A 24,954-nucleotide genomic window follows, 5' to 3' on the forward strand; every position below is an offset into this window, starting at 1 on the left:
GGAAGCAGGTTCCCCACCGAGCAGACAGCCTGATGCGGGACTCGATCCCAGGACCCTGAGACCATGACCTGAGTCGAAGGCAGAGGCTTAACCCACTGAGCCACCCAGGCGCCCAGGATGATCAGTTTTGAGTCATTGACAAACTTGTAGAAACTTTATCATTCATTTCTTTACCAATCCAATACGTAGGATAAAAGTCTTAAAATACATTTTTTGTAATTTAAAAAGTGTTCATCTCTTACCCTTTGTACTGTAATACTGGTTTTATTTTTATTTTTTTAAAGATTTTATTTATTTATTTGACAGGCAGATCACAAGTAGGCAGAGAGGCAGGCAGAGAGAGAGAGAGAGAGAAGGAGGCAGGCTTCCCACTGAGCAGAGAGCGCGATGTGGGGCTCGATCCCAGGATCCTGGGATCATGACCTGAGCCTGAGGCAGAGGCTTTAACCCACTGAGCCACCCAGGTGCCCCTGGTTTTATTTTTAATTAAAAAATTTACTGGCATCTTTATTTTTTTTTCAATGGACCACAAACTAGCACCATATTTGGATGAAGTTTAAAGTTTAATAAGATAATATGTTCTGTTTCTTTTCTGGCTATTACTAGTTATTTCAGGATTATTACTGAAAGTACTTTTTCTTAACAGAGAGGTGGTGGTCAAGAGAATGAAAAGACAAATCACAGACAGGGAGCAAATATTTATAAAACATATATCTGATAAAGAACTGCTATCGAAGATATGCAAAGAACCCTTAAAACAACAATAAGAGGGGCGCCTGGGTGACTCCGTGGGTTAAAGCCTCTGCCTTCTGGTCCGGGTCCTGCGATCCAGCACCGCATCAGGCTCTCTGCTCAACAGGGAGCCTGCTTCCCCCTCTCTCCCTGCCTGCTTCTGCCTACTTGTGATCTGTCAAATAAATAAAATCTTAAAAAACAAAACAACAACAACAAAAACTGCTCAACGGTAAGAAAACGAACAACCCAGGGACACCTGGCTGACTTAGAAGAGCATGCAACTTTTGATCTTGGGGTTGTGAGTTTGAGCCCCACGTGGGGTATAAAGATTATCTAAATAAAACTTTTTTAAAATAGAAAAAAAAGAACAACCCAAATTTTAAAAATGGGCTAAAGATCTGAGTAGATCTCACCAAATATAATCTATAGATAGCAAATAGGAAGCTCAACCTCATACGTCATTAAGGAATTGCAAATTAAAACAGTAAGTTACTAGTACACAGATGTTAGGATGCCTAAAACTCAACCTAGCCTTTATTCACTCTGAGCTCGTGAGTCATTTTAAAGGGTAAAAATATGCCCTTTTGCACTCAAGGATTCTACTCATAGGGTGAAGCCTGATTCTTGCAGGAACACAGAACACCTGAGAGAAGGGGGCGTGGTGCCTTCAGCCTAGTGCGCAAGCCCGACTGTAAAAGCAGTTAGGACTGCCCTTAGCGCCTGATTAAAAATATTTAACTCCAGCGGTTGGAAATACCCCAACTATATTGAATTACTTATGGTAAGTGACCATACGTTTTTATTAATTTTTGAGACAGAAATTTCTCTCCGAGTCATCTTATTTCAATTGAGCATATATTCATAATGAAGTGCCTTTTGTCCCCACCCCACTGAAAGTCTTCAATAAAGTTTGCAGCTTAGAGAGACATCACATTAGCTAAAACAAAACAAAATAAAACAAAACCTCACAACCAAATCATTCCACTTCATAGGGTACCTGGGGAAGGAACGGAGTTTTTTTTTTTTCTCTCAGGCACTTCAGTAGTTGCCTGTTTTCCTGGGGGCGGTGCCGCTTGTGGACCTCATGGACCCCGGCGAGGCCGCCATTTTGGAGTCTTCCCTAAGGAGCTTCTACCGGCTTTTCGCGCCGCTGCCGCCGCTGCCCGCGGCCTTGCCGGGCAGGATGAATGTGATAGACCACGTGCGAGACATGGCGGCCGCGGGACTGCACTCTAACGTGCGGCTCCTCAGCAGCTTGTTACTTACAATGAGTAATAACAACCCGTGAGTTGAGGCGGGGAGCGGCCTGGGGCTGAGGAGAAAGCGGCGCCGGTTTGGGAGCGGGGTGTGAGGGGGCCTGGGAACTGGCGGGAAGGAGCGACCGCGGGCCTCAGCTGAGGCTTCGGGGTCAGTGACGGCATCGTCGGGCGGAGCCGATGTAGGAACGCAAGTTGAGTTACTCTGCGCTGTACCGTACGTTGGGATGAGCTCCCTGAGGGGGAGGTGGCGAGCGGCGGCTTCGAGAAATGGAAGGCGGAGGCCATGGGGGCGAGCCTGGCTAGGGTTTCCCGAAAGTTGTGAGCGGAGGGTTTCCTGAGGCACCTGTCGCCGGGCACCGCGACTGTCACTCCTCTGGACCGACTCCTCTCTTCCCGTCTCTTTCCCGAAGAACGTTTTCTCGCTCGCCGCAGCTCCGAGGCACACCCAGTCTTGTACCTTCGCCCCCATCTGAGATGGACTTTTCCCCTTGAGTGTGTCAGAAGGGTCCACGTTCTGGCCTCCAAAACCCCTGAAAACGGGAGACTCCTTTGATGGGCGGGAGTGGCGCCCTTTTAAGGACACACAGGGCCCCTTTCTTGTTTTCAGAGCCGCAGTTTATTAATTCTAATGACGGATGCAGCACAGGGCTGTTTGCAGCCTTGAGTGCCCGTTGCTCCCCTGCTTACATTCCTCCATTGTACTTAAATTAAAATTCCTTCCCATGGCCTCGGAGGCCAAACATTTTTCTCTCTGACCTCATTTCATGCCCTCGGCTCACTGTACTTCGGCCTGGCAAGCAGTTCCTTCTGTTACTTGAACCCACCAGGCTCGTTCTAAACTCAGGGCTTTGCGTTTGCTGTTTGTCTTGGAGCCCTCCTTGTCAACAATCTGTATCCTCGGTCAGGTTTTAGCTCAGATATCCCCTCCTAGGGAACAGCTTCTGTAACTCAGAATTGCCCGTTACTCTCGCTGTTCCATCCCTTTGCCCTGTTATGTGTTTTGCATCACTCTTTCAGGTGTGCAAGACTGTTAATTGTATCAATATATTTTGAAATGATTACAATAAGTCTAGTTAACATCCATCACCACATGGTTAAACTTTTTTTCTTGTGGTGATAACTTTTAAAGATTTTGTTTTTATTGATTTGAGAGAGAGAGAGAGTGGGAGAGTAAGTGAGTTCTGGGGGAAGAGCGAAGGGAGAGGGACAGGCAGACTGCACTGAGCCCAGAGTCCAAATCGGCTGATGTCACAGCCCAGAGATGACCAGGGCAGAAATCCAGAGTCTGATGCCCAACCAATTTAGCCACCTAGGTGGCGGAGAACTTTGAGATCTGTATTCTGCAACCCTCTTAACGCCTAAGGCGGCCAGCACAGTGCCTTTTTGCAGTGAGCACTCACATGTTTATTGAACGTGCTAAGGAAGTATGTACAACCTTAGGGAGGTAAAGCTGTCCAAATTTACAATTTAGTAAGTGGAGGAGCCATGATGTCTGGGCTTTGGTCCTTCTGATTTTGAAAACTTTAGACTGACCCACCACAGTCTGCTACTTCTAAGTGGCATAATTGAATTTTCTACTCAGGGTGGACCCATTTGGATTTGGCGTGCTCTAGAAGCTGTCTAGGTCAGAAAGGAGAAGCCCCTTAAGTGCCTATAATGCAGCTCCTGCTGCTGTCTTATTTCCACAAGTGTACTTCTGGACCTCACTATGTGAGACCCATCATTTCACCACCATCCACTTAGTGTTGACAGTAAGGAGCCCTGGTCTCTTTCAGCCTTCTCTGTTTATTCTGAAGGCTTTCAGTTGGTTTTGAGTGATTGGTCAAGGCACACTCCATCATTGGGAATTTGTGTACCAGTTAGTCATTACTCTTGGTTTTTGAAAATGTTCCAGGATAATAGCAGTTTAATCCTCTGACTCGGCTTAGCCCATATTTCTTTCTATTAGGTTAAACTGGCATTTTCCTAGCTCTAGGGAGGTCAGTTTAAATTCTGACCTTTACCATGTATTATTAGAAGTTCTTATTGAATTAGCACGATACGCAGTAAGAAAAATTCAAACAGTATAGAAGAGGTATGCATATAAGTGTCTCTCTATCCCTGAATCTTGAACCTCACCCCACCATTTCCATTCTCCAGAGGCAACAACCAGTAACAGTTTCTCCTGTACCATTCCAAAGATCATTTATGGGTGCATAAGTAGACATGTGTTATAGTATATAAATATCTCAGTGCTTTCTCTGAGTGTAGTAATATTTTCTGTCAAATCTTATTTCTCAGTAAATATGTAGAATCAGAGGTGGAAGAGATCTTAAGTATCTGGACTATGCCTTTAGTCCTTGAATTTCCTTCATAATTTTATATCCTATGTTTAGCCTAGCCTTTTTTTTTCTTAGATTAAAAAAATTAAGATAAAATTGACATACCATTAGATTCATTCTTTCAAAGAATACATTTCTGTGGTTTTGAGTATATTCACAGAGTTGTACAACTGTCACCGTGTCTATTCCAAACATTTTCATTATCCCCAAAAGAAACCCCGTATCTGTTAGTAAGCACGCCTAATCCCACTTCCTCCAGTCCCTGGAAACCAGTAATCTCTGGTATCTATTCTTGAGTATCCTTCATTTGTTGACAATTAACTGTTTACAGATTTGACTGTGACTGTTATTTCATTTTAAGTGGCTATAGCTTTCACCTGTCAAAGAAAAACGTGTAAATTCCTCTTAATTTGGCAGGAGTCAGGGCATTGAGGGAGGGGGCTGGAATCAGAGATTAAAAATATATGTGTTTCCTGTTAATAATGGTGGCCGGTTGGGGCGCCTGGGTGGCTCAGTGGGTTAAAGCCTCTGCCTTCGGCTTGGGTCATGATCCCAGAGTCCTGGGATTGAGCCCCGCGTCGGGCTCTCTGCTCAGCAGGGAGCCTGCTTCCTCCTCTCTCTCTGCCTGCCTCTCTGCCTGCTTGTGATCTCTATACGTCAAATAAATAAATAAAATCTTTTTAAAAAAATAAATAAATAATGGTGGCCAGCTTGGAGGCAGTTAATAATGGTTATGAGCAGTGTTCAACATTAATGAAAAAGTTTTGAAACATTGTTTTACACTGTCCTTAAACCCCTGAGACTCAAGGAGATTAAGATTCTTTTAGTGTTAATAAAGTTTAGTTTGGGGGCTCCTGGGTGGCTCAGTTGCTTGGGCATCTGCCTTCGGATTGGGTCAACAGTGATCCTGGGATCGGGGCCCATCTTGGGCTCCCTCCTCGGCAGGGAGTCTGCTTCTCCCTCTCATTCTGACTCTGTGCTCTCTATCTCAAAAAATAAGTAAGAAGTCTTTTAAAAAAATTTTTTTTAAATAAAGTTTACTTTTGTAAATAAAATAAAATAAAAACTTTAATCAAATAAGGCTAATCCTCTTTCTATCCTATTCTATCCCATTGGCTTATCCTATTCTGTTCTCATTCTTCAGTTTTTTATATTCCCATCTTCAGTATTTAAAGAATTTTCAGTTCCTTTGAAACCTGTTTTTGTTCAGCACTTTCCTAAAAATGTTTCAAAGCAGTGAGGTTTCACTTTTCCAGGTTCTTCAACCCTTCTTTGGTAGTATTAGTTAAACCATTGTGATTTCTCTCCTTTGTCTATATTATGCTAAAAATTGGTACCAATATAAGATAATATGGATATATATCAAACTATTAAATTAAGAAGACTTTGATGGGGGCAGTTGGGTGGCTCAGTTGGTTAAGTGTCCAACTCTGGGTTTCGGCTAGGTCATGATTTCATGGTCGTGAGATTGAGCCCTGCACCAGGCTTCACACTAAGCATGGAACCTGCTTAAGATTCTTTTCCTCTCTTTCTTCCCACTCCACTTGTGTACGCTCACACACGCGTGAGGACACATGCATTCTCTCTTTTTAAAAAAAGTAAAGAGGGTTTGCGCTAAAGGGGAGGATATACAACATTTCTCTTTGTATATCTGCATACTATTGAATTTGATTTAGAGGTATCATTACTTTTACAGTAAATAAAGGAGAAAAGCGTATTAAAACTAATTTAAAGCAGTTGCCTAGATGTGTTGACCACATTAGCATAGAGTACAACCCTCATGCCTCTCATTTTAGGGACTAGCACTTAAGGTACAGTGACTTTTGTAAACTCATTACATAAGGGTTTATGCCAGACTTATGTGGGTAGATACTAAGGAGGGTGTCTTATCTAACATTTCAAAATAACCCATGTAGGGGGTATATTTTCTTTGTTTTCTAGTGAGTTATTCTCCCCATCTCAGAAGTACCAGCTTTTGGTGTATCATGCAGATTCTCTCTTTCATGATAAGGAATATCGGAATGCTGTGAGTAAGTATACCATGGCGTTACAGCAGAAGAAAGCCCTAAGTAAAACTTCAAAAGTGAGACCTTCAACTGGTAATTCTGCATCTACTCCACAAAGTCAGGTAAATGGAGATGGAAGTCTGATTTTTTTTTTTCCTTCGAGAGTGAGAGAGACTGAAAATTTACAAGACTGCTGATTAGATGTAGAAGATAGAAAAATAAGTAATTTTAAAGGGGAGCTGGCTGGAGAAACAAAGATAAAAAATCACTTAGATGCAAGAATGCAAAAATTCACTCTGGATGAATCTAAAAATGGAGTTAAACAATTATATGGGTTCACTGAAGTTCTGCATTGTTACTTTTATACAAACAATTTTCAGAATCTAAACTTCTTAAAATTTAAAGTACAACTTTCTTTTTAAGATTTTATTTATTTATTTGACAGAGAGAGACATTGAGAGAGGGAACACATGCAGGGTGGGTGGGAGAGGGAGAAGCAAACTCCCGCTGAGCAGAGAGCCCGATGCAGGGCTTGATCTCAGGACAGGACCCTAGGATGATGACCTGAGCAGGAGGCAAATGCTTAACGACTGAGCCACCCAGGCGCCCCAGTACAACTTTTAAAATGTAACTCAGTTTTTAGGATTGTGAGTCCTTAGGGAAATTTATGGGAAATATTCTAAGAATTCTACAGTTTCAGTAACTTGATAATTAAATAAATGAAGGAGAAAATTGTAATTATACAGAGTTCTCCGATTTGACAGGATTATCCTGTTGCTAGAAATTAATCTTAATAGACTCATGGGAGGTTTACAAGGTATATGATATAACCAATGCTGCTTTTTGCAGCAGTTTGTAATGATAAGAAACTAGAAGCAAAAGTTTTCATCAGTGGGGTCAAGTGAGCATAGCCATAAGATGGAATATGATGGAACTCTTACTTAAATGATAAATGAGATAAAGGTGCACATGCTGGTTTGGAAAGAACTATATATATTAGTAAGGAAATGAGGTTTGAAGAAATGTTTTAGTACTTTCTGTTTAAAGGGGATAGTTTATAGATATATAAATATATCCTGGTATATACCTAACACACACACACACACACGGGTAATACGCATGAAAGATTTTGCGTGTTTGAAGGAAAGCAATTTCACAGTGGAAAGATTTAGGGAGGGGGAAACTTTAACCTTGCAATTTGTTTGTTGTTGTTGTTTTTAAAGATTTTATTTATTTATTTGACAGAGATCACAAGTAGGCAGAGAAGCAGGCAGAGAGAGAGGAGGAAGCAGGCTCCCCGCGGAGCAGAGAGCCTGATGCGGGGCTCGATCTCAGGACCCTGAGATCATGACCTGAGCCTAAAGCAGAGGCTTTAACCCACTGAGCCACCCAGGCGCCCCTTACCTTGCAATTTGACCCTGTCTTTAAGTTTAAATTAAACATGCAACCTATATTTAAAAGAAACGTCAGTAAAAATACATATATACATACATACAGTAGAAGGAATGTCAGTAGAATGAACTGGGAGTGAAATTATAAGTTATGTTTTTTCTACTTTTCCACATTTTGAAAAAAACACAAATTAATGTACATTGTTGCTCTTTTTTTTTTTTTTAAAGATTTTATTTATTTATTTGAGAGAGAGACAGTGAGAGAGAGCATGAGAGGAGAGAGAGTCAGAGGGAGAAGCAGACTCTCCAAGGAGCAGGGAGCCTGATGTGGGACTCGATCCCAGGACTCTGGGATCATGACCCGAGCCGAAGGCAGTCGCTTAACCAACTGAGCCACCCAGGTGCCCCTATTTTTTTTTTTTTTTTAAAGATTTTTATTTATTTATTTGACAAACAGAGACCACAAGTAGGCAGAGAGACTGGCAGAGAGAGGAGGAAGCAGGCTCCCCGCAGAGCAGAGAGCCCAACGCGGGGCTCGATTCTAGGACCCTGGGATCATGACCTGAGCTGAAGGCAGAGGCTTTAACCCACTGAGCCACCCAGGCGCCCCTGGTTGCTCTATTTTATTTTTTTTTAAAGATTTTATTTATTTATTTGACAGAGAGAGAGATCACAAGTAGGCAGAGAGGCAGGCAGAGAGAGTGGGGGGGTAGCACGCTCCCTGCTGAGCAGAGAGCCTGACATGGGGCTTGATCTCAGGACCCTGAGATCATGACCTGAGCTGAAAGCAGAGGCTTAACCCTCTGAGCTACCCAGGTGCCCCTAGTTGCTCTATTTTTAAAGCCTCTAGATTTTCATCTTGTTGTCTCTTTATGTAAACCTTTGTTTTTTATTGTTAAAGAGTTGATTGCCTGGATTTTCTGTTTTATTTATTTTATTTTTGTTTATTTCATTTTTAAAATTTATTTGTTTGAGAGAGAGAGAGAGGGAGACAAGCAGATTCCCCACTGAGCAGCAAGCCTGGTGCCGGACGCTCTCCCAGGACCCTGAGGTCATGACCTGAGCCGAAATCAGGAGTCAGACTCTTAGCCGACTGAGCCACCTAGGTGCCCCTATTTTATGTTTTCAAAGTAATCTGTATGTCCAGTGTGGGGCTCAAACTCATAACCTCAAGATCAAGAGTTGCATTCTCCACTGACTGAGCCAATGAGGTCCTCCCAGGATTTTCTGTTTTCTGGCACTGAATGGATGTCATGTATATTATCCACATAGGGTCATTCATAGAAGTAGCTAATGTTAGAGTTTTCAGTATGCCAAGCACCATGCTAAGCCTTTTATGTTAATTAAATATATTTAATCTTTAAGGAATTTTTTTGACCTCACATTTTAAAATTTTTTCTAAGTTTTTGTTTTAATTCCAGTTAGTTACCTTTACAGTATCATATTAGTTTCAGGTATACAGTAAGTAGTTCAACACTTGCATACATCACCCTGTTCTCATCACGACTTAATGCTCATCGCCTATTTAACCCATTCCCTCCCCTCCCCTCCCTCCCCTCTGGTAATTACCAGTTCTCTATAATTAATCTTTAAGGAATTTTTTTAAAAATTAAGACACAGTGTCATAAAATTAACAATTCCAGAACATTTTTATCACCCTGGAAAATTCCCATGCCTGTTACCTCCTCTGTAACTTGCCTTTGGGAATCACTAGCCCCTCTGTCTCTATGGATTTCTTTGTTCTGGTCATTTTGTATGAATGGAATCATAAATATGTGACCTTTTGTGTCTGGTTTCTTTTACTTTAGTATAATGTTTTCAGATTTGATCCATGTTATAGCATGACTCAGTTCTTCGTTCTTTCCTTTTTATTGCCAAGTAATACTCCCATTTGTATGGGGATGCCTGGGTGGCTCAGTCAGTTAAGCATCTGCCTTTGGCTCAGGTTATGATCTCAGGGTCCAGGGATCAAGCCTTTAGTTGGACTCCCTACTCAGTGGGGAGTCTGCTTCTCCCTTTCTCTCTGCTCCTTCCCGCCCATTCGTGCTCATTCTTGCTCTCAAATAAATAAATCTTAAAAAAAATACAGCATTATATGGATATGCCATATTTTAGGTATTCTTTAGTTGAAGGACATTACTTCCCCCTTTTTGTCTGTCATTATAATGTTGGTATGGACATTTGTGTGCAGGTTTTTTGTTGTTGTTGTTGTTTTTTTAAGTAGTCTCCATGCTGTGCATGGAGCCCAACGTAGGGCTTGAACTCATGACCCTGAGATCAAGACCTGAGCTGAAATCAAGAGTGAGAGGCTTAACTGACGGAGCCACCCAGGTGCCCCAACATTTGTGTGTAGGTTTTTGTGCAGACATAGGTTTTCAGTTCTCTTGGCTATATGTGCAGGAGCAGAATTCCTGGGTCATATGGTAACTCTATGTATAACATTTTAAAGAACTGCCATACTGCTGAAGTATTTTGAAGAGATGTTTTCATTGCCTCTTAGTGTCTTCCATCTGAAATTGAAGTGAAATACAAAATGGCTGAATGTTATACAATGCTAAAACAAGATAAAGATGCCATTGCTATACTTGATGGGATCCCTTCAAGACAAAGAACTCCCAAAGTAAGTTGAATTAACAATTTGTTACATAATATTCTCCTGCCCGGTCCTTCCAACCCACTTCCTCCATGTTTTCTCCATGCCTAGGGAGTCCATCTGAACATTTTACTCTTGACTCACTTTGTTCCCCTGTTAATGGAGTGGATGAGGTTCAGAGAGATAGAAGAATTACTTTCTTATGAAACCCTGAAAATTCAGCTGATGAAAATGATAGCTGGAGAATACTACAAGTGTTCTTCATTCTTTGGTATTTCTTACCAGAGGAAATAATAATTTGCAAATGCTTCCAGGTGGCAATGGTTCTTTTTTTTTTTTTAAAACCTCATCTTTTGCATGCTGTGGGTGTATGCAGATGCATCTACAGAATGATAATTGATAATGTGAATGAATTTATCAATCCTTTTGTTTTAAAATCCAAGATTACAAGATCTTTATGTACCTATGTGTATGTGGGATATATATTTGTGTTTGATTTGTCAACATATTACAATCAATAGAACACCTTCTGCTGAAATCAAGAGATCTGGTATCTTGTCTGAGTTTAGGCCATACAAGCTGTGAACTATAGTGTGAACTTGGGCAAATTACCAATCTGAACTTTACTTTTTTTAATTTATAAAATGAGGTTAATAATACTTTTCTCTGCTGACCTTTGGAAAAATAAATAAGTTCATATGTGAAAGAGTACTTTTTAAAATACTATTCTGTAAGGAGTATCATATCGGGTATCTTTGATTACAGTTTGTTTTGAGTCCAGGTTAGACGAACAGTGAGAATCCTTGCTCTTAGTACTGAATTCACATCAGTAATTAATACTCTAACATAAGTTCTCATGTCGCCTGCCTTCCTCACTTCATTAAAGACCCATTTGGTGCAACTTGTGCTTACCAGTGAATTTTATATGTAAGATGTCTGTGTACCTCCTCCTGCTCTTAAAAGGGGGCTAAGCAGTGGTGTATTCGTTGTTTTTTCACCTAAGTGTTGCTGAGTTTTAAAGTAACTAGTCAAACTTGATGAGAATGTGTTTAAGCATCTCCTTATATTGAGAATTTATTTACTATTTTTTGAGTATTTTAAAAACTAAGCTATTTTCTCAGTTTATTTTATGCTAGTAAGGACATTTGGAAGCATATTATAGACTAACCTGTTTCATAATGAGCTTGGATGCTGTATACTAAATTGTTTTCTGATACTCTATGAAAGATTTACCCCAAGGATTATTTTTTTGCATATGTGTAGAGTGTCTTCCTTTTGAAAGATGCCGTTTTGATTATAAACTTGAATGATGCCTCCTTATCTTATTGGAAATGTACCACAATTTCCTCAATGACTTGAGGGTGGGGACATTTTTTGAAAATGAGTAATGGCAGATAAACTCAGTTTGTGGTATCCAGCACTTTTGGTGTTTAAAGCTGTCATTTTAATGAGGGACTAGCAGAATCCACATTTGTGAGGAGTACATGTCCTTCATTTTGTAGAGCTGTTGTAGCCAGGAACAAACAAAGATGTGTGCCTCAAACATAAACCTATAATATTTACAGTTTTTCTTTCTTGTCCGTTAGGGAGTTAACTGGCTTCTCAGTCTGTGTAAAGGACAAGGAAGTGAGTCAAAATACGTCTAAATGAACGTCTGTTAATGTATGGTAAACACCACCACACATTTCTTCACATTTTAAAGGAAAATTCCAGTGTGAGATTATTATATCTTGGTAAATCTTCAACTTTTAAGAGTAAACATATCAACATACCATTTCTCACTTATTTTTAAGAAAAAGATGACTGCTTGTGTTTATAACTGGTGGAATGTGGCTTTGTGATGTTCCCAAGTAAGGGTCTGTTTTAAAAAGAATTAAATTTCTCATAGGTAGTATTTAAAACTCATTTTGAAGTGACAGGTAGTCTAAAGGGAATTTTAGTAGTTGTTGAGACAGATGGTCTCTTGGTCATAGTTAATAACAAGCAGTCAAGAAAGGATCTTAAATTTAACCTTTTATTCTTTTCAAGTATTGACACTAATACTGGAGTTTTCCTTTAAGTATTTTCTTTTGCATTTTCAACATAGCCTGAAATGGAAAAGCTGAGGCCAAATAAAGTTTTATTTCTAGTATTTCATTTATTTCATTATTTGAATCATCAGTATGGATTAATGCCATACTAGATTGTTTTATATACTGTAAGTCATAATTGGAGCAGATGTTCTTCATCTTCAGAGCCACTCTTTTGAGTAAAAATCTGGCATACCAGGCAACAAATAACCGAAGAGATTGGGGATTAGCTTTTTTTGTGTGTCCTCATGTTGATTGCTTCCTTAGGTTAATGATCTGGCAAACACTGCTATGTTTAAGATCTATTAATTTTAAATTGGAATGTTCTTTTTATTTCTCTCTCTGTACTATTAAGAAGATCATTTACTTTCCCTGTAACTTCTACGTTCTTTGAAACTTTTAGGTTTTCTTAGATTTTCCTTGTTGTGTTTTCAGAAAGGGTTATTTTAGAAGAGCTCTACTGAGTAACAAATTTGAATTGCACTAAATAGTACTTGGGGGTCGTGCTTTCAGTGTTAGAAAGGCTAGAGTCTAGCTGCTAGAATAATTGTCAGAGAAGCCAAGTATTTAATTCTGTATCTGTCATTTTCTTTTTGGGGAGAAGTCATCTGACCTTTCTTAACAAACTACTTTAGGAATTCCTCATTTTCTTATGTGTTGATATTAATTGCATTTAAAATATGTAAACTTGAGCACTTCTAGGGTAGTTCATCTTCTGTCTTAAGATCGAAAGAATCAAGGTAATTAGAATTGTGTAACATTTCTCAAATAAATATTACTCCCATTTCCAGAGGCAGCATCTTTGGTCTAGATAGTACAGGACCTTTTGGTTGGGTAAGTGAGAGGAATTTGACTTTCCTCTTAGAAATGGGAGGACTTAGGAAAAGCGAAGGTAGTAATTTCCTCTGGTTTGAAGAATGGGATTGGTCTTTGTTTATTTCCACAGGGCTGTGGGTAGATTTTCCAGTAAAAAGTAGAATAGTAGCTGGTAATAAAAAATCAGGACTTAATTGATGGTGAGATATTTTCTTTGCAATATACGCTTATCTTACTGTCTTTTGTTTTTGTTTATTACAGATAAACATGATGCTGGCAAACCTGTACAAGAAGGCTGGTCAGGAGCGCCCTTCAGTCACCAGCTATAAGGAAGTGCTGAGGCAGTGCCCATTAGCCCTCGATGCCATACTAGGTACAGATCATTCTCAGTCTATTTCTATGGATTGTTTACTCTCTGAGATGGTAGTTCTCACTCTTAGCTGTACATTAGAATCTGTACATGTCAAGGGCAACTGGCTGGCTCAGTTGGAAGAGCTTGTGACTCTTAATCTTGGGGCATGAGTTGAAGCCCCATGTTGGGTGTAGAGATTACTAAAAAGGTAAATTTAAAAAAAAAAAAAAATTCCATGCCTATCTTCCAGAGAGTAATTCAGTAGACTACTGTTGTCATGTGTTTTTCACAAATCAAGAAATGTTAAATTATGGTGGTTTTGTCATCTGCATCTTGCTTAGAATAGGGAAAAGTGTTACCTTGTAGCCAACGGAAAGAGTAGCCTAATGCTTCTTGCATTGTGGAAGAGGGATGCTAAGCTTTTCTTATTTCTCGTTTTTTTGTTGGATTAGGTTTGCTTTCCCTTTCTGTAAAAGGCGCAGAGGTGGCATCGATGACAATGAACGTGATCCAGACTGTGCCTAACTTGGATTGGCTCTCTGTGTGGATCAAAGCATATGCTTTTGTGCACACTGGTGACAACTCGAGAGCAATCAATACCATCTGGTGAGAGCCACAAAGTTAATTCAGTGTTCTTGAGACCATTTCCTCTATGGAGATCTGGTGTAAAATAGATATTAGCAAAATAGAAATATAAGATGCTTATTTCTTGGTGTTGCAGCCTGTTGTCCTCTGGCTTGGTTTAGTCTCCTAATGTACTTAATGGTCCTAAGGGTAGTAATCTCTGTTTTGAGGACCTGTTAAATGCAAACTTTGACCTAGTTCGGCTCTGTATTTGCAAAAGTGGTAACCATCTCACAGCCAGCTGCCTTAGTTGTCATGCTGGAACCTGGAAGAACATCTGTTTGAATGTCCCAGAAGCGTAGATTGCAGCATCTGACTTGGGTTGCCTCTTTACGACTGGGATTTTCTTTCTAGTCAGGTAAAGTCCTAATCCTTGGACTTTGTGTTTTGTGTTATGCAAAGTCACTTTTGAGTGACATTGCATTTAGGACCATATTGTCCTCTGAAAACCTGCAACTAGAAAGTTCTTTCTAGGTAATGAGAGAGATTTCTGCTTCATTTTATATATTGGCTTTTTTACTGTGTATAACTTTCTTTAAATCAAGCTCAGAATGAGAAAATCTAGTGTATACCGTTTGTTTGAAAAGCTTTTTTATTATGAAAAATGTCATGTATATACAAAAGAAAATTAGTGCTTATATGCCTGTCATCCAGATTCAGAAACTAAGAGGATGCATAATAAATCTTAGGGGTCAATTTTTAATATTTTGAAGTTCACTAGAGAAAAAGTCCTTATTGCGTGATAACGTGGACCTGCTGGGAAGCTTAGCAGATCTGTACTTCAGAGCTGGAGACAATAAAAACTCTGTCCTCAAGTTTGAACAGGCACAGATGTTGGATCCTTATTTGATAAAAGGTAAGTAATTTTTGAGGCATGGTGGAAGTGGCTGCAGAGGGGAGGATCAGCAAAAAAAGGGCAAACAATGTAGGATAATATTCTGATACCATTTTTCATAGAAATATTTTGTGAAACTTATTTTAGTAGCCTTTTACCTTTTTTTTAGGTCTGCTACATGTCTCTAACACTTGAGTACTTCCATTTTGAGCAGTTGTTTTTGCTTGAACTCAAGCGTCATTTCCAGGCAGATCATTGTTTGGCTCTTTTTCTTTCGGGAGGGGTAATAGCCCTTCTTTATGATTTATAATTTTATGATGTGCCTGAGATTTTGGATGGCATCCCCTAAACCATAATATCCTTTTAGGGCATTTAGCTTTACTGTGTCTTTAGTATACTTAAAAGAGAGTAAGTGAACAGGCAGTAATAAAGTAATGAGGTGACTAAAGGAAGTAATTAATCATTAATCAATCATTGATCTCAAAGATTGTAGCTGAAGGGGGAGCCATAGGGACTTTAAAGGGATGAGTGTCCAGTGACTGGCAGTGAGTGACAGGTAGTGGGAAATAAGGTCTGATAGGTAGGCTGGAATCTGCTTATGAAGTCCCTAAAGAGGCCATCAGAAAAATATGGCCTTGTGACAGTTGTTAGTCCTGGAGACTCTTAAGCCATGAGAACTATAGAGCAGGGAGATAAAAGAGAACACATCCAGAAATACGAAATTGTTTGCCCAAGGTCTTGAGACCCTCCTGCCTAGTGCTTATTTCTCTTCTCTTATTTCTCTTCTCTGAGTTGTCTGTGCCCATTATGAAAATGGTGTGTTAAACATACTAGTCTGGCAGTAGTTGGCAGCTTGGAGTTGAAAGCTCAGGCCCAAGTTTGAGGCCTAGCAGGGAGTGTTGCAGTAATCCTGGCAAGAGAGACATTTTCCTCGGAGTCTGAAGGGATAACAAGGAATGAAGGGGGATGGTGCTAAGAGATGGGTGACAGCAAGCATGGGACCCTTTTGATTGAGCAGGAGTAAGAATAAGGAGGGAGTGGGGTGATCTTAAATCATCTGGACTCCAAAAAGAACTAGATGCTTTTTTCTGGAATAGGCTACTTTTTCTGAGACTAACCAGCATATTAAGTGTGCACCCTGGACTGTACCTAGGCTTCTTGAAAAGAAATTACATGATGCCTTTTGGCCCTTTCTGGTTATGAGTTAGGATAACTGTTTATCTTGTCACAGGTTGTAGGGACAAACAGTTCCCAAAAATACTGGCTTTCAAATTGGGAGTTGTGGATCCTTCTGCTCCTTTGCTTTTTAAACTTTTTGGGTGTGTTTTGTCTCCCCCCTCCCCCCCCGGGTCACCTAGGTGGCTTGGTCAGTTAAGCGTCTGCCTTTGGCTCAGGTCATGATCCCAGCATCCTCGGATCAAGTACTGCATCAGGCTTCTTGCTCAGTAGGGAGCCTGCTTCTCCCTCCGCCCGCTGTTCCCCCTGCTCCCGCTTGTTTAAAAAGTCATTTTTTTTAGAGAGGAAGAGAGAGCCTACAAGCCATAATGGGGGGCAGAGGGTGAGGGAGAATCTCAAGCAGACTTTCTGCTGAGCACAGAGCCTCATGTGGGACTTGATTTCACCATCCTGAGACCATGACGCGAGCCAAAATCCGAGAGTCAGACTCCCAACTGACTGAGCCACTCAGGCGCCCCTTTAATAGTTGTATTGTAGGAAAGTGGGAATGCTGGTAGGAAGAGCTCATCCTGGTAGAAAGGGCTCAGAACGTGCTGAAGCTGGGGCTTGAGTGGGGGCTCTGATAAAGGCTGTTGCTCTTCTAATAAAGGACACCTGCTTTTTTTAAAAAAAAAGACTCTTCCTTTCCAGGAATGGATGTATATGGCTACCTCCTGGCAAGAGAAGGGCGGCTAGAGGATGTGGAGAACCTTGGCTGCCGCCTTTTCAATATTTCTGATCAGCATGCAGAACCCTGGGTGGTCTCTGGGTATGTTTATGCATTCTTTCTTCTCCCGTTTTCAGTACATTCTTTGGGAAATTGTGTTCCTCCCAAATAGCATATAGGTTGAAAACACAGGTTTAAGAGTTAATCAGAATTCAGATCACATTGACTTGGGACACATTAGTTACTTCACTGAGTCTTTTTGCAGACTTTCATGGGATAGGTGTCCACTGGGATAGTGCATCATGCTCAGCACTGGAAGTCATCAGCAAACAGACCAGAAGCTGCTGCTTTGTTATTTACCATGGCTTTACAGATTCTTTGAATATCTCTCACTTGATAACATATCCAGATATCAGGTTCTTTCCCATAATTTTTCCCTTCCATATCACTATTTCCCCTGCAGAATAAATATTTAGGTTTTCTTGGTTTTGTCTCCCCCGCCCGCTAATATCTCAAGTTAAAGCTGTAAGTGTGCTTTGTAATAAGGATCATGTAGAGGACCTTCTGTTTGGTTTTGAATGAAGTTTCTTTACCATTTTCCCTCAGGTAATGTTGCCTTTTTTTTTTTTTTCCCAGGTGTCATAGCTTTTATAGCAAACGCTACTCTCGGGCCCTCTATTTAGGGGCCAAGGCCATTCAGCTGAACAGTAATAGTGTTCAAGCTTTGCTACTTAAGGGAGCAGCACTTAGAAACATGGGCAGAGTCCAAGAAGCAATAATCCACTTTCGGGAGGCTATACGGCTTGCACCTTGTCGCTTAGATTGTTATGAAGGTAAGATGAAAAAGATGAATGGTGTGAATCTCTAGGTGTGTAGCATTAACACTCAGGTGGAAGATTTTAATTTTTGAGAGAGAGCGCACATGTGCTCACTAGTTCTGGGGGGAAGGGGCAGAGAGAGAGAGAGAGAGAATCTTAAGCATGCTCCACACCCAGCGCGGGGGCTTGATCTGACAACCCTGAGATTATGACCTGAGCCAAAATCAAGAGTTGGGACACGTAACTGACTGAGCCGCCCAGGTGCCCCCAGATAAGAGGTTTTGTTAGGCCAGCAGTTCCCAAACTCCCTTGCATGTTGAGAGTCCTCTGGGGGTACTTTTTTTTTTAAGATTTTATTTTTTATTTGACACAGAAAGTGAGAGAGGGAATACAAGCAGGGGGAGTGGGAGAGGGAGAAGCAGGCTCCCCACTGAGCAGGGAGCCCAATGCGGGGCTCCATCCCAGGACACTGGGATCATGACCTGAGCCAAAGACAGACGCTTAATGACTGAGCTGCCCAGGCGCCCCATCTGGGGGTACTTTTAAAAAATCCTCATGCTACATTACTCCAGTACTACCTAAATCAGAATATTGCAGTTGGGAGATGGGTACTGATATTTTTTTGAAGACCCCAGGTAATGCCAATGTGTGGACAAGTTTGCATTACACATTTTAAAAATCATTTAGGACTTTCACTGGACCTTCAGATTTTTTTTTTTTTTTTTCATTCTCTTTTCCTGGTTTTTGGTGAAGGAGTAGTTAGGGTTTTTTGGTCCTATTTTTATTTCTTAAACATGGCCCACTCCTTAATGTGAGTCTTTGCTGGCACTGTGCTAGATCGCTTGGTTATGTCTTTATTCTTTTTTAATAGTTGTTTTACCTCGGCCAGAAATATTACTCAGAGGGTAACTTCATATGACAGTGTTGGTTGTGGGAACTAGTCAGTTCATTGTGACCTGAGTGGGCACGATCACGGTCAAACTTTGTTTTGTTATGTACTATTTTAAGTTCATGTGAACTGACCCTAGGAGTTCAGAAGAGCTATGCCAGCTTCAGCAACATTTGGTGACTCAGTCACAGATGTTAAAATAGATCTTATAAGATGCAGTTCCTCCAAAGCATATTTTTGTAAGAATTTAAAAATAAACCCAAGAGTCTAAGAGTGACTTGCTCTTAACAGGAAGATGAGTTCAGATTTGAGGAAATTTGAAAGTTGGGTAAAGAATGAAATCTGCTTTGATAGAGAACTATGTGTATTGTGGATTTGTTCTTAAAGTACCCCCGGCAAACCACGTTTTTGGTTCCAGATTAAATTTTTGATCCTAAAACTAACTTCCTAGTCTCTCAGCTGTTTTTATCACACTAATTCCTTTCTGCTGCATGCCTGTTTCACAAGAGCCCAGGAGTACAGTTAAATAACGAACTCCACGATGCTTGGAAAGAGTGATGGTTAGAGTCATTGGGAGCAGAGGACCTTCTCCAGGCCAGTGAGGCTTGATGGGTGCCTTCACTCAAGATATCATTTGGAGTTTTGAAGCAGAGTAACCGATTACGCTCTCTGGTGCTTCTTGCAGCCTCTAGCCAAGCTTCCTTTATTGGTGGAGGCACTGGATTAGTGAAGAGCATTCCTTCCATTTCTTTCTGAAGCTCCAAGAGGGCCGTTAGCAGGGAAATAAAACTGCTCAGTAGTTGCAAACAACCATATTCTTTTGTTGTTGTTGTTGTTGTTTTAAATTATTTCTTTATTTGACAGAGAGATCACAAGTAGGCAGAGAGGCAGGCAGTAGGGGAGGGGGCCTGCCCCCTGATGAGCAAGGACCCCTATGCGGGGCTTGATCCCAGGACTCTGAGATCATGACCTGAGCTGAAGGCAGAGGCTTAACCCACTGAGCCACCCAGGTGCCCCTAAACAACCATATTCGGAATCCAGCACATTGGCCCAAAGAGTTAGGTAATGTCTGGTTCATCAACCGTAGTGTGCGGCAGATGTGCACAGATGTCATAAATGCTGCTACAGCGGAGGAGTGCGCAGACAGAATCTGCCGGGGGTGCGTGGGTTTGGGTTTAAGCTGTTTTTCTGTTTTGATGAGAGCTTTGTGTCAAAAAGTACTTCCTCTGTTCTCAAGTTCTTGGCAAGAAGAGTTGAGAGTTGTCTCTGCTTGAAGTGTCCCCATTGGGCATCTTGTGGGTGCGGTAAGAGGCAGAAGCTGCCAGTCTCGGTGTATTTGGTACATCTGATAAGCGTTTTCCATCTAGGTTAGGGAAACCCTCAGCAAGTATCTTTTGAGATAACTTCTATGTTTCAAATGAAAACCTGTTCTTTCTTCTTAGGTTGCTCCCTAGGTCCATTAGTAGAAATTACACTAAAATAGTAGTTTTGTAGAATTGGACATTTACTTGGAACTGTCATTTCTCCCACGTAAGCCTAGGACTAGAGGTGACTGAATACAGCCAGAAATTAATAGCTCATTAAGAGGCAGTGGAACCATGTGCTTTGTTGTCAGCATCATCTCTATTTCAAGTAATGATTAAGGTCATGTTTATGCCTCTAACATTCAACTGGGCTGCCTACCTGCTTTATTTTACTTATGCGTGTTTGTTTCCTTTGCTAACTGAAGGTGCCTTTGCAGTGCATGCAGCCTTTTTCTACATCCCTGAAGTGCTCTGAGGAGGAGCACTTCTTATTCCATCTCCGTACTCTCTAATGTCATCAGTTTTCCCCTGGCCTGCCCTTTGTCTGAAGCTTTGAAGGTTTGCAATTTGGAAGGCTGTCAGTGTGGAAGCATTGCTTAGAATGGTAATGTGGTTAAACTTTTTTTTTTTTTTTCAGGTCTCATTGAATGTTACTTGGCTTCCAACAGCATTCGTGAAGCAATGGTAATGGCTAACAACGTTTACAAAACTCTGGGAGCAAATGCACAGACCCTTACCCTTTTAGCCACTGTTTGTCTTGAAGACCCAGTGACACAGGAGAAAGCCAAAACTTTATTAGATAAAGCCCTGACCCAAAGGCCGGATTACATTAAGGCTGTGGTGAAAAAAGCAGAACTACTTAGTAAGTGTATCTTATTTACTTCCCTTCTGTTGTTATTTGTATAAAACCTGGTTTCATTTGGATTTCCTGGTCCCAGCTGGTTACAGATGACCAGACAGGTGTGTGCCTTTTGTAGTAAGTTTGACCCCATGTGAATTGGTTTATATTTAGCACAACCAAATGTAAATGGTTTAGACTGGCTTGGATTGGCAGTGACTCACTTTTTGAGTGGCTCAAACCAGCTATACTTGGTTGGTACCTGTTCAGCTCACTTTGATCTGTTTTGGTTGTCCTGAACTAGTTTGGGCTGAATAGAACTGGTTTTAGCCAGCTCGAACAATTTCGACCCATCTGGATTTGCTTATGACTTTCCTTTTTAGTCCTGATTTATGATGAAATCCTGGGTTTGGGCTAGTTTGGTAAATAAAATGCATTTTGGCTTTTTATTTGAACTTAGTTTAAGAGTGTAATTTAAAAAATCAGATCTCAGGCTCCACATTTCTTAATGGAATAGGAAGTCATATAAACTTGTTCTTATTTCTTGCCATACCGCTGTTCTCTTAAGGACATCTACAAAGAGATTATTGGATTTTGATCATTGTTGTGCTTTTGTTTATGTGATTTGAGATGGGAGTGTATTTTCAGAATGTTGTGTTAAGTAGGAAAATGAGGATCTTTTTCTTTTCAGGTAGAGAACAGAAATATGAAGATGGAATTGCTTTGCTGAGGAATGCACTAGCTAATCAGAGTGACTGTGTCCTGCATCGGATCCTAGGAGATTTCCTTGTAGCTGTCAATGAGTATCAGGAGGCAATGGACCAATATAGTATAGCACTAAGGTAGGCACTTAGCCTCCCATGGGGGGAAGGTCAATGAGGGGAAGAGGAGGCAGGGAACTATGTGATAGGAGTTCTGGAAACACTTTTGTGCCCATGGTTGAAAACAGAGTAATAACAGTAATGGTAGAAGAGTTATTTGTGAGTATACAACTTCTAAAAAAAAATTCATAAAGCATATTATAAGCAACATTAAAGAACTGTTTCACTCATAACCAGCCCATACCACTATATCATCTGTTTTCATTTGTATAGATCATCTTCCTGGCTTTGCCCACACATAAACATATTTTTATAGGGTATATGTAGTATATATTTTATATTCTGCTTTTTCAAATCAAAGTATTGTAAGTACTTTCCCATGTTTCTACTTACTGTAGTAACGAACTTAAGCTCTGAAGTTTGAATATTACCTTCACCTGTTATCTTGGGCAAGTTACTAACAAATTTGTCTATATCTACCTTATTAGGTATTAAGTGATTAAATGAGGATTAAATTATTATTCCATGTAAAGCTCTTAGTGCTGTGCCTGGTACATAGTAAATACTAAATAAATAGTGGTATTCTTACTGTTTAATATAGAAGTGATTTCTTTGAGGGTTGTCTGTGTGTCTATAAGGTTATGGTGAAGGCCTGTCTTTAATCAAGTCTGATCACATCCATTTATTTGTTCAGCACTTGAGCACCTGGCATCTCAGTAACCACTGGGTATGCTGCGATTCTGGGAACTCTGAGTCGCAGGCATGTAGACTGATCAATGTCACGTGCTAAGTGCTTTCATAGTAGTTTCTAGAAGGCAAGGTGGGAGTCCCAAGGGTGGGGAGCCCTGGGTGTGGGTGAGAGTTGTATGGAGGGTTTCAGAGAAGAGGTTACAAATCGATCTGTAGTTGTATAAGTGGAGGTGGAATTTGCTAGCGATTGGACACCTCCTGGCCTTGGTGATAATCACAAGGGCTAGAGGAAGAATTGCTTAGAAGCCAAGTAAATAAATGTTCTGGAGACTCTGAACTTTGGGAATTTTGGCAAGTGTAGTGATTCTTAGCTGCTAAACTCATGTGCCCGAGTAGAGGTAGCTTTGGGTCCCGGGGTCTAACCTAGGAGCTGACAGATGTGTTCCATGGTAAGCATGACAATTTTGGTTGACTACTAAAATGCTGATGTGGTTAATTACATCATAAGAACATGAAACAACTCACTCACAGAAAAAATAAGTATTTTTTTGTAACCTTGTAGCTTAAAAATCTGATACTGTTAAGAAATTACACTTGAATTTTTCTGTTAATGGTTGTTTGCTGCTTTTTCATTTGTGTTATCTAGTATCTTCCTCTAGCAGAATGCTGGGGTGAGAAGTGTGAAAATTTATAAGAAATACGTGGAGAAAAGTCAAACTGAGATTTCTAAAAATTAGGACAAGACACCTTTTTTCACTTCTAGTGGTGGACTCCCTCGATCTCGCCTGTGGAACCAGAGTTGTTTGGAGAGGCCGGGCGTTAGCAGTTTCTCTGTGACTGGGTGGTCATTTCACTGCCGTGCCAGGGAGATGACGCATCAGCCAGCAAGAAGCAAGGCAGAGATTCAGGCCTCTCCTTTGTTTTGTTGTCCCCTAGTTTGGACCCCAATGACCAGAAGTCTCTAGAGGGGATGCAGAAGATGGAGAAGGAGGAGAGTCCCACGGATGCCACTCAGGAGGAGGATGTGGACGACATGGAAGGGAGTGGGGAAGAAGGGGACCTGGAGGGCAGCGACAGTGAGGCGGCCCAGTGGGCTGACCAGGAGCAGTGGTTCGGCATGCAGTGAGGCAGGCGGCAGCTCTGTGGCCACACTGGCCTGCCCTGCTCTGAGCACTTCCGTGGACTGAAGGAGCCCGGAGGAGCCCGCTCTCTGGGAGGACAATGATTCCGCATGTAATTGCAGCAGGGGTTTCTACCCCTTGCTCCATATTTCTAGTAGTGAATTCATTTTTAAAAAACTGAGCCTGACCGACCTTCCATATATCTCTGTCCTCCCCTGCTCCAGTTAGGGAGGATCGAGTGAGCTCTCTGGGAGGCCTGCAGATGTGCCAGGGCTTCTGGGACAGAGTGCTTTTTATATAACTAATTTCTAAATCTGAAAGCTTGAGGAATAGACAGAGTTTTGTCTGTGACATTGTGGGTGAGTTTAAAGGAGTGACCTATCACCCAGAGCAAGAGTGTCCTTTCCCATGTCAGACAGCAGCATGGGCTGGCCCTTTCAGAGAGGGTTTCCTGTTCCGGAAATCATCATCCTGAGCTGTCCAAACTTCCCTAGTAACCTTGCTTCCTTCTGCAATGTTAGTAATGCCTTAAGCTGACAGTTGCTATTTTGCAGAACAATTTTCCTATTTGCTAATCTGGTAACTTGCCTATGAGCCTGGGCCGGATCTGAGAAAGGGGTGTGACCTAGAGCATGAACAGAGGCACACCTGGGGTAATTAACTAATAAAACTGTTTTTTGTACAGTAATGGTGTTGGGTTGATCAGAATGGAAGCCCTTTATAGATTCTTATTTTTCTTTTTTTTTGGGGGGTGGGGTTCTCTGATTCACAATGCATTGATTCAGCCCCAGAATTATTTGCCATAAATACACTCCCTTTCTTCCCAGAGTGTTGGGAGCCAGGAAAATTGGGAACTTTGGGTAACACTGAGCTGGTTCATCCATTTGCATTTTTGATTGTTTAAATTCTCCTGGGGCAGAGTCTTTGGCCTGATTGTGGCTGGTTCTGCCCAGTTCTGTCAAGGGCACTGAACAGGTCTTATGGCATTCTGTCACGGAATCAACAGGGGGCACATTCCCTGGGTTTGGTGCTGGGAGATTTCACCTACCCTCTTCTTAAGATGCCATGCTTTTCACTGTACCCTTAACTTGGAGGTGAAGGTGGGGAGAACGGGTACAGTTAGCCCCAAATGCTCACAAAAAACAAAATTAGTCAAAGGTGGTACAAAATGTGATTTTGATATAAATGGAAAGTTCTGTGCTACAGTGTAAAGTGTACAGTAGTTTAGGAGCTCAGAACATGATAACTACAACTTCAAATAGGCAAAATGTTACTGTTCGAGTATCTTTCAGTATGAGACTCAAAGCCTGGGCAGCACCATTTGATCAAGCAGTTTTTAAAGATCCCAGCTAGTAGTTGGGGGCGTTCCAGGTGAGCATGCTGCGGGGAGAAGACGCTGCTCATCAGCCTCAGTGCTTGCTCTGGATGTAGCTTCATTGCCTTCGGCTTCCTCTTAGCAGCTGTTACCAGTCAGTGCTTTGGGAAAAAAGGTGAAACCTCTTTGCCGTTTCCCTGGCTTGGGGATGAAGCCCACACACACCCAGTCTATGTGTTGCCACATGCCAGACTTGTTACTGTTACCCCTAAGAT

General features: G+C 41.2%; 1 protein-coding gene across 7 annotated transcripts; it reads left to right on the forward strand.

The window, feature by feature from the left end:
* The first annotated feature begins 1,830 nt into the window (after positions 1 to 1,830).
* Positions 1,831 to 24,050, forward strand: ANAPC7 (anaphase promoting complex subunit 7). 7 transcript variants are annotated; one of them, XM_080821554.1, is made up of 12 exons: positions 1,834 to 2,019; positions 6,257 to 6,443; positions 10,213 to 10,332; positions 11,892 to 11,931; positions 13,452 to 13,563; positions 13,995 to 14,148; positions 14,880 to 15,022; positions 16,853 to 16,985; positions 17,520 to 17,716; positions 20,532 to 20,756; positions 21,424 to 21,574; positions 23,007 to 24,050. In XM_080821554.1, the coding sequence occupies exons 3-12, from the start codon at positions 10,283 to 10,285 to the stop codon at positions 23,206 to 23,208; spliced, it is 1,407 nt and encodes a 468-aa protein (XP_080677680.1). In that variant the 5' UTR covers positions 1,834 to 2,019; positions 6,257 to 6,443; positions 10,213 to 10,282; the 3' UTR covers positions 23,209 to 24,050. The 7 variants fall into 7 exon arrangements, with proteins under 7 accessions (XP_080677675.1, XP_080677676.1, XP_080677677.1 ...); XM_080821549.1 differs by lacking the exon at positions 11,892 to 11,931 and having other exon boundaries at positions 1,831 to 2,019; XM_080821550.1 differs by lacking the exon at positions 11,892 to 11,931 and having other exon boundaries at positions 1,831 to 2,019; positions 23,180 to 24,050.
* The last annotated feature ends 904 nt before the right edge of the window (positions 24,051 to 24,954 follow it).

Source organism: Martes martes (genome assembly GCF_963455335.1).
Source record: "Martes martes genome assembly, chromosome: 13".
Lineage (NCBI taxonomy): Eukaryota > Metazoa > Chordata > Mammalia > Carnivora > Mustelidae > Martes > Martes martes.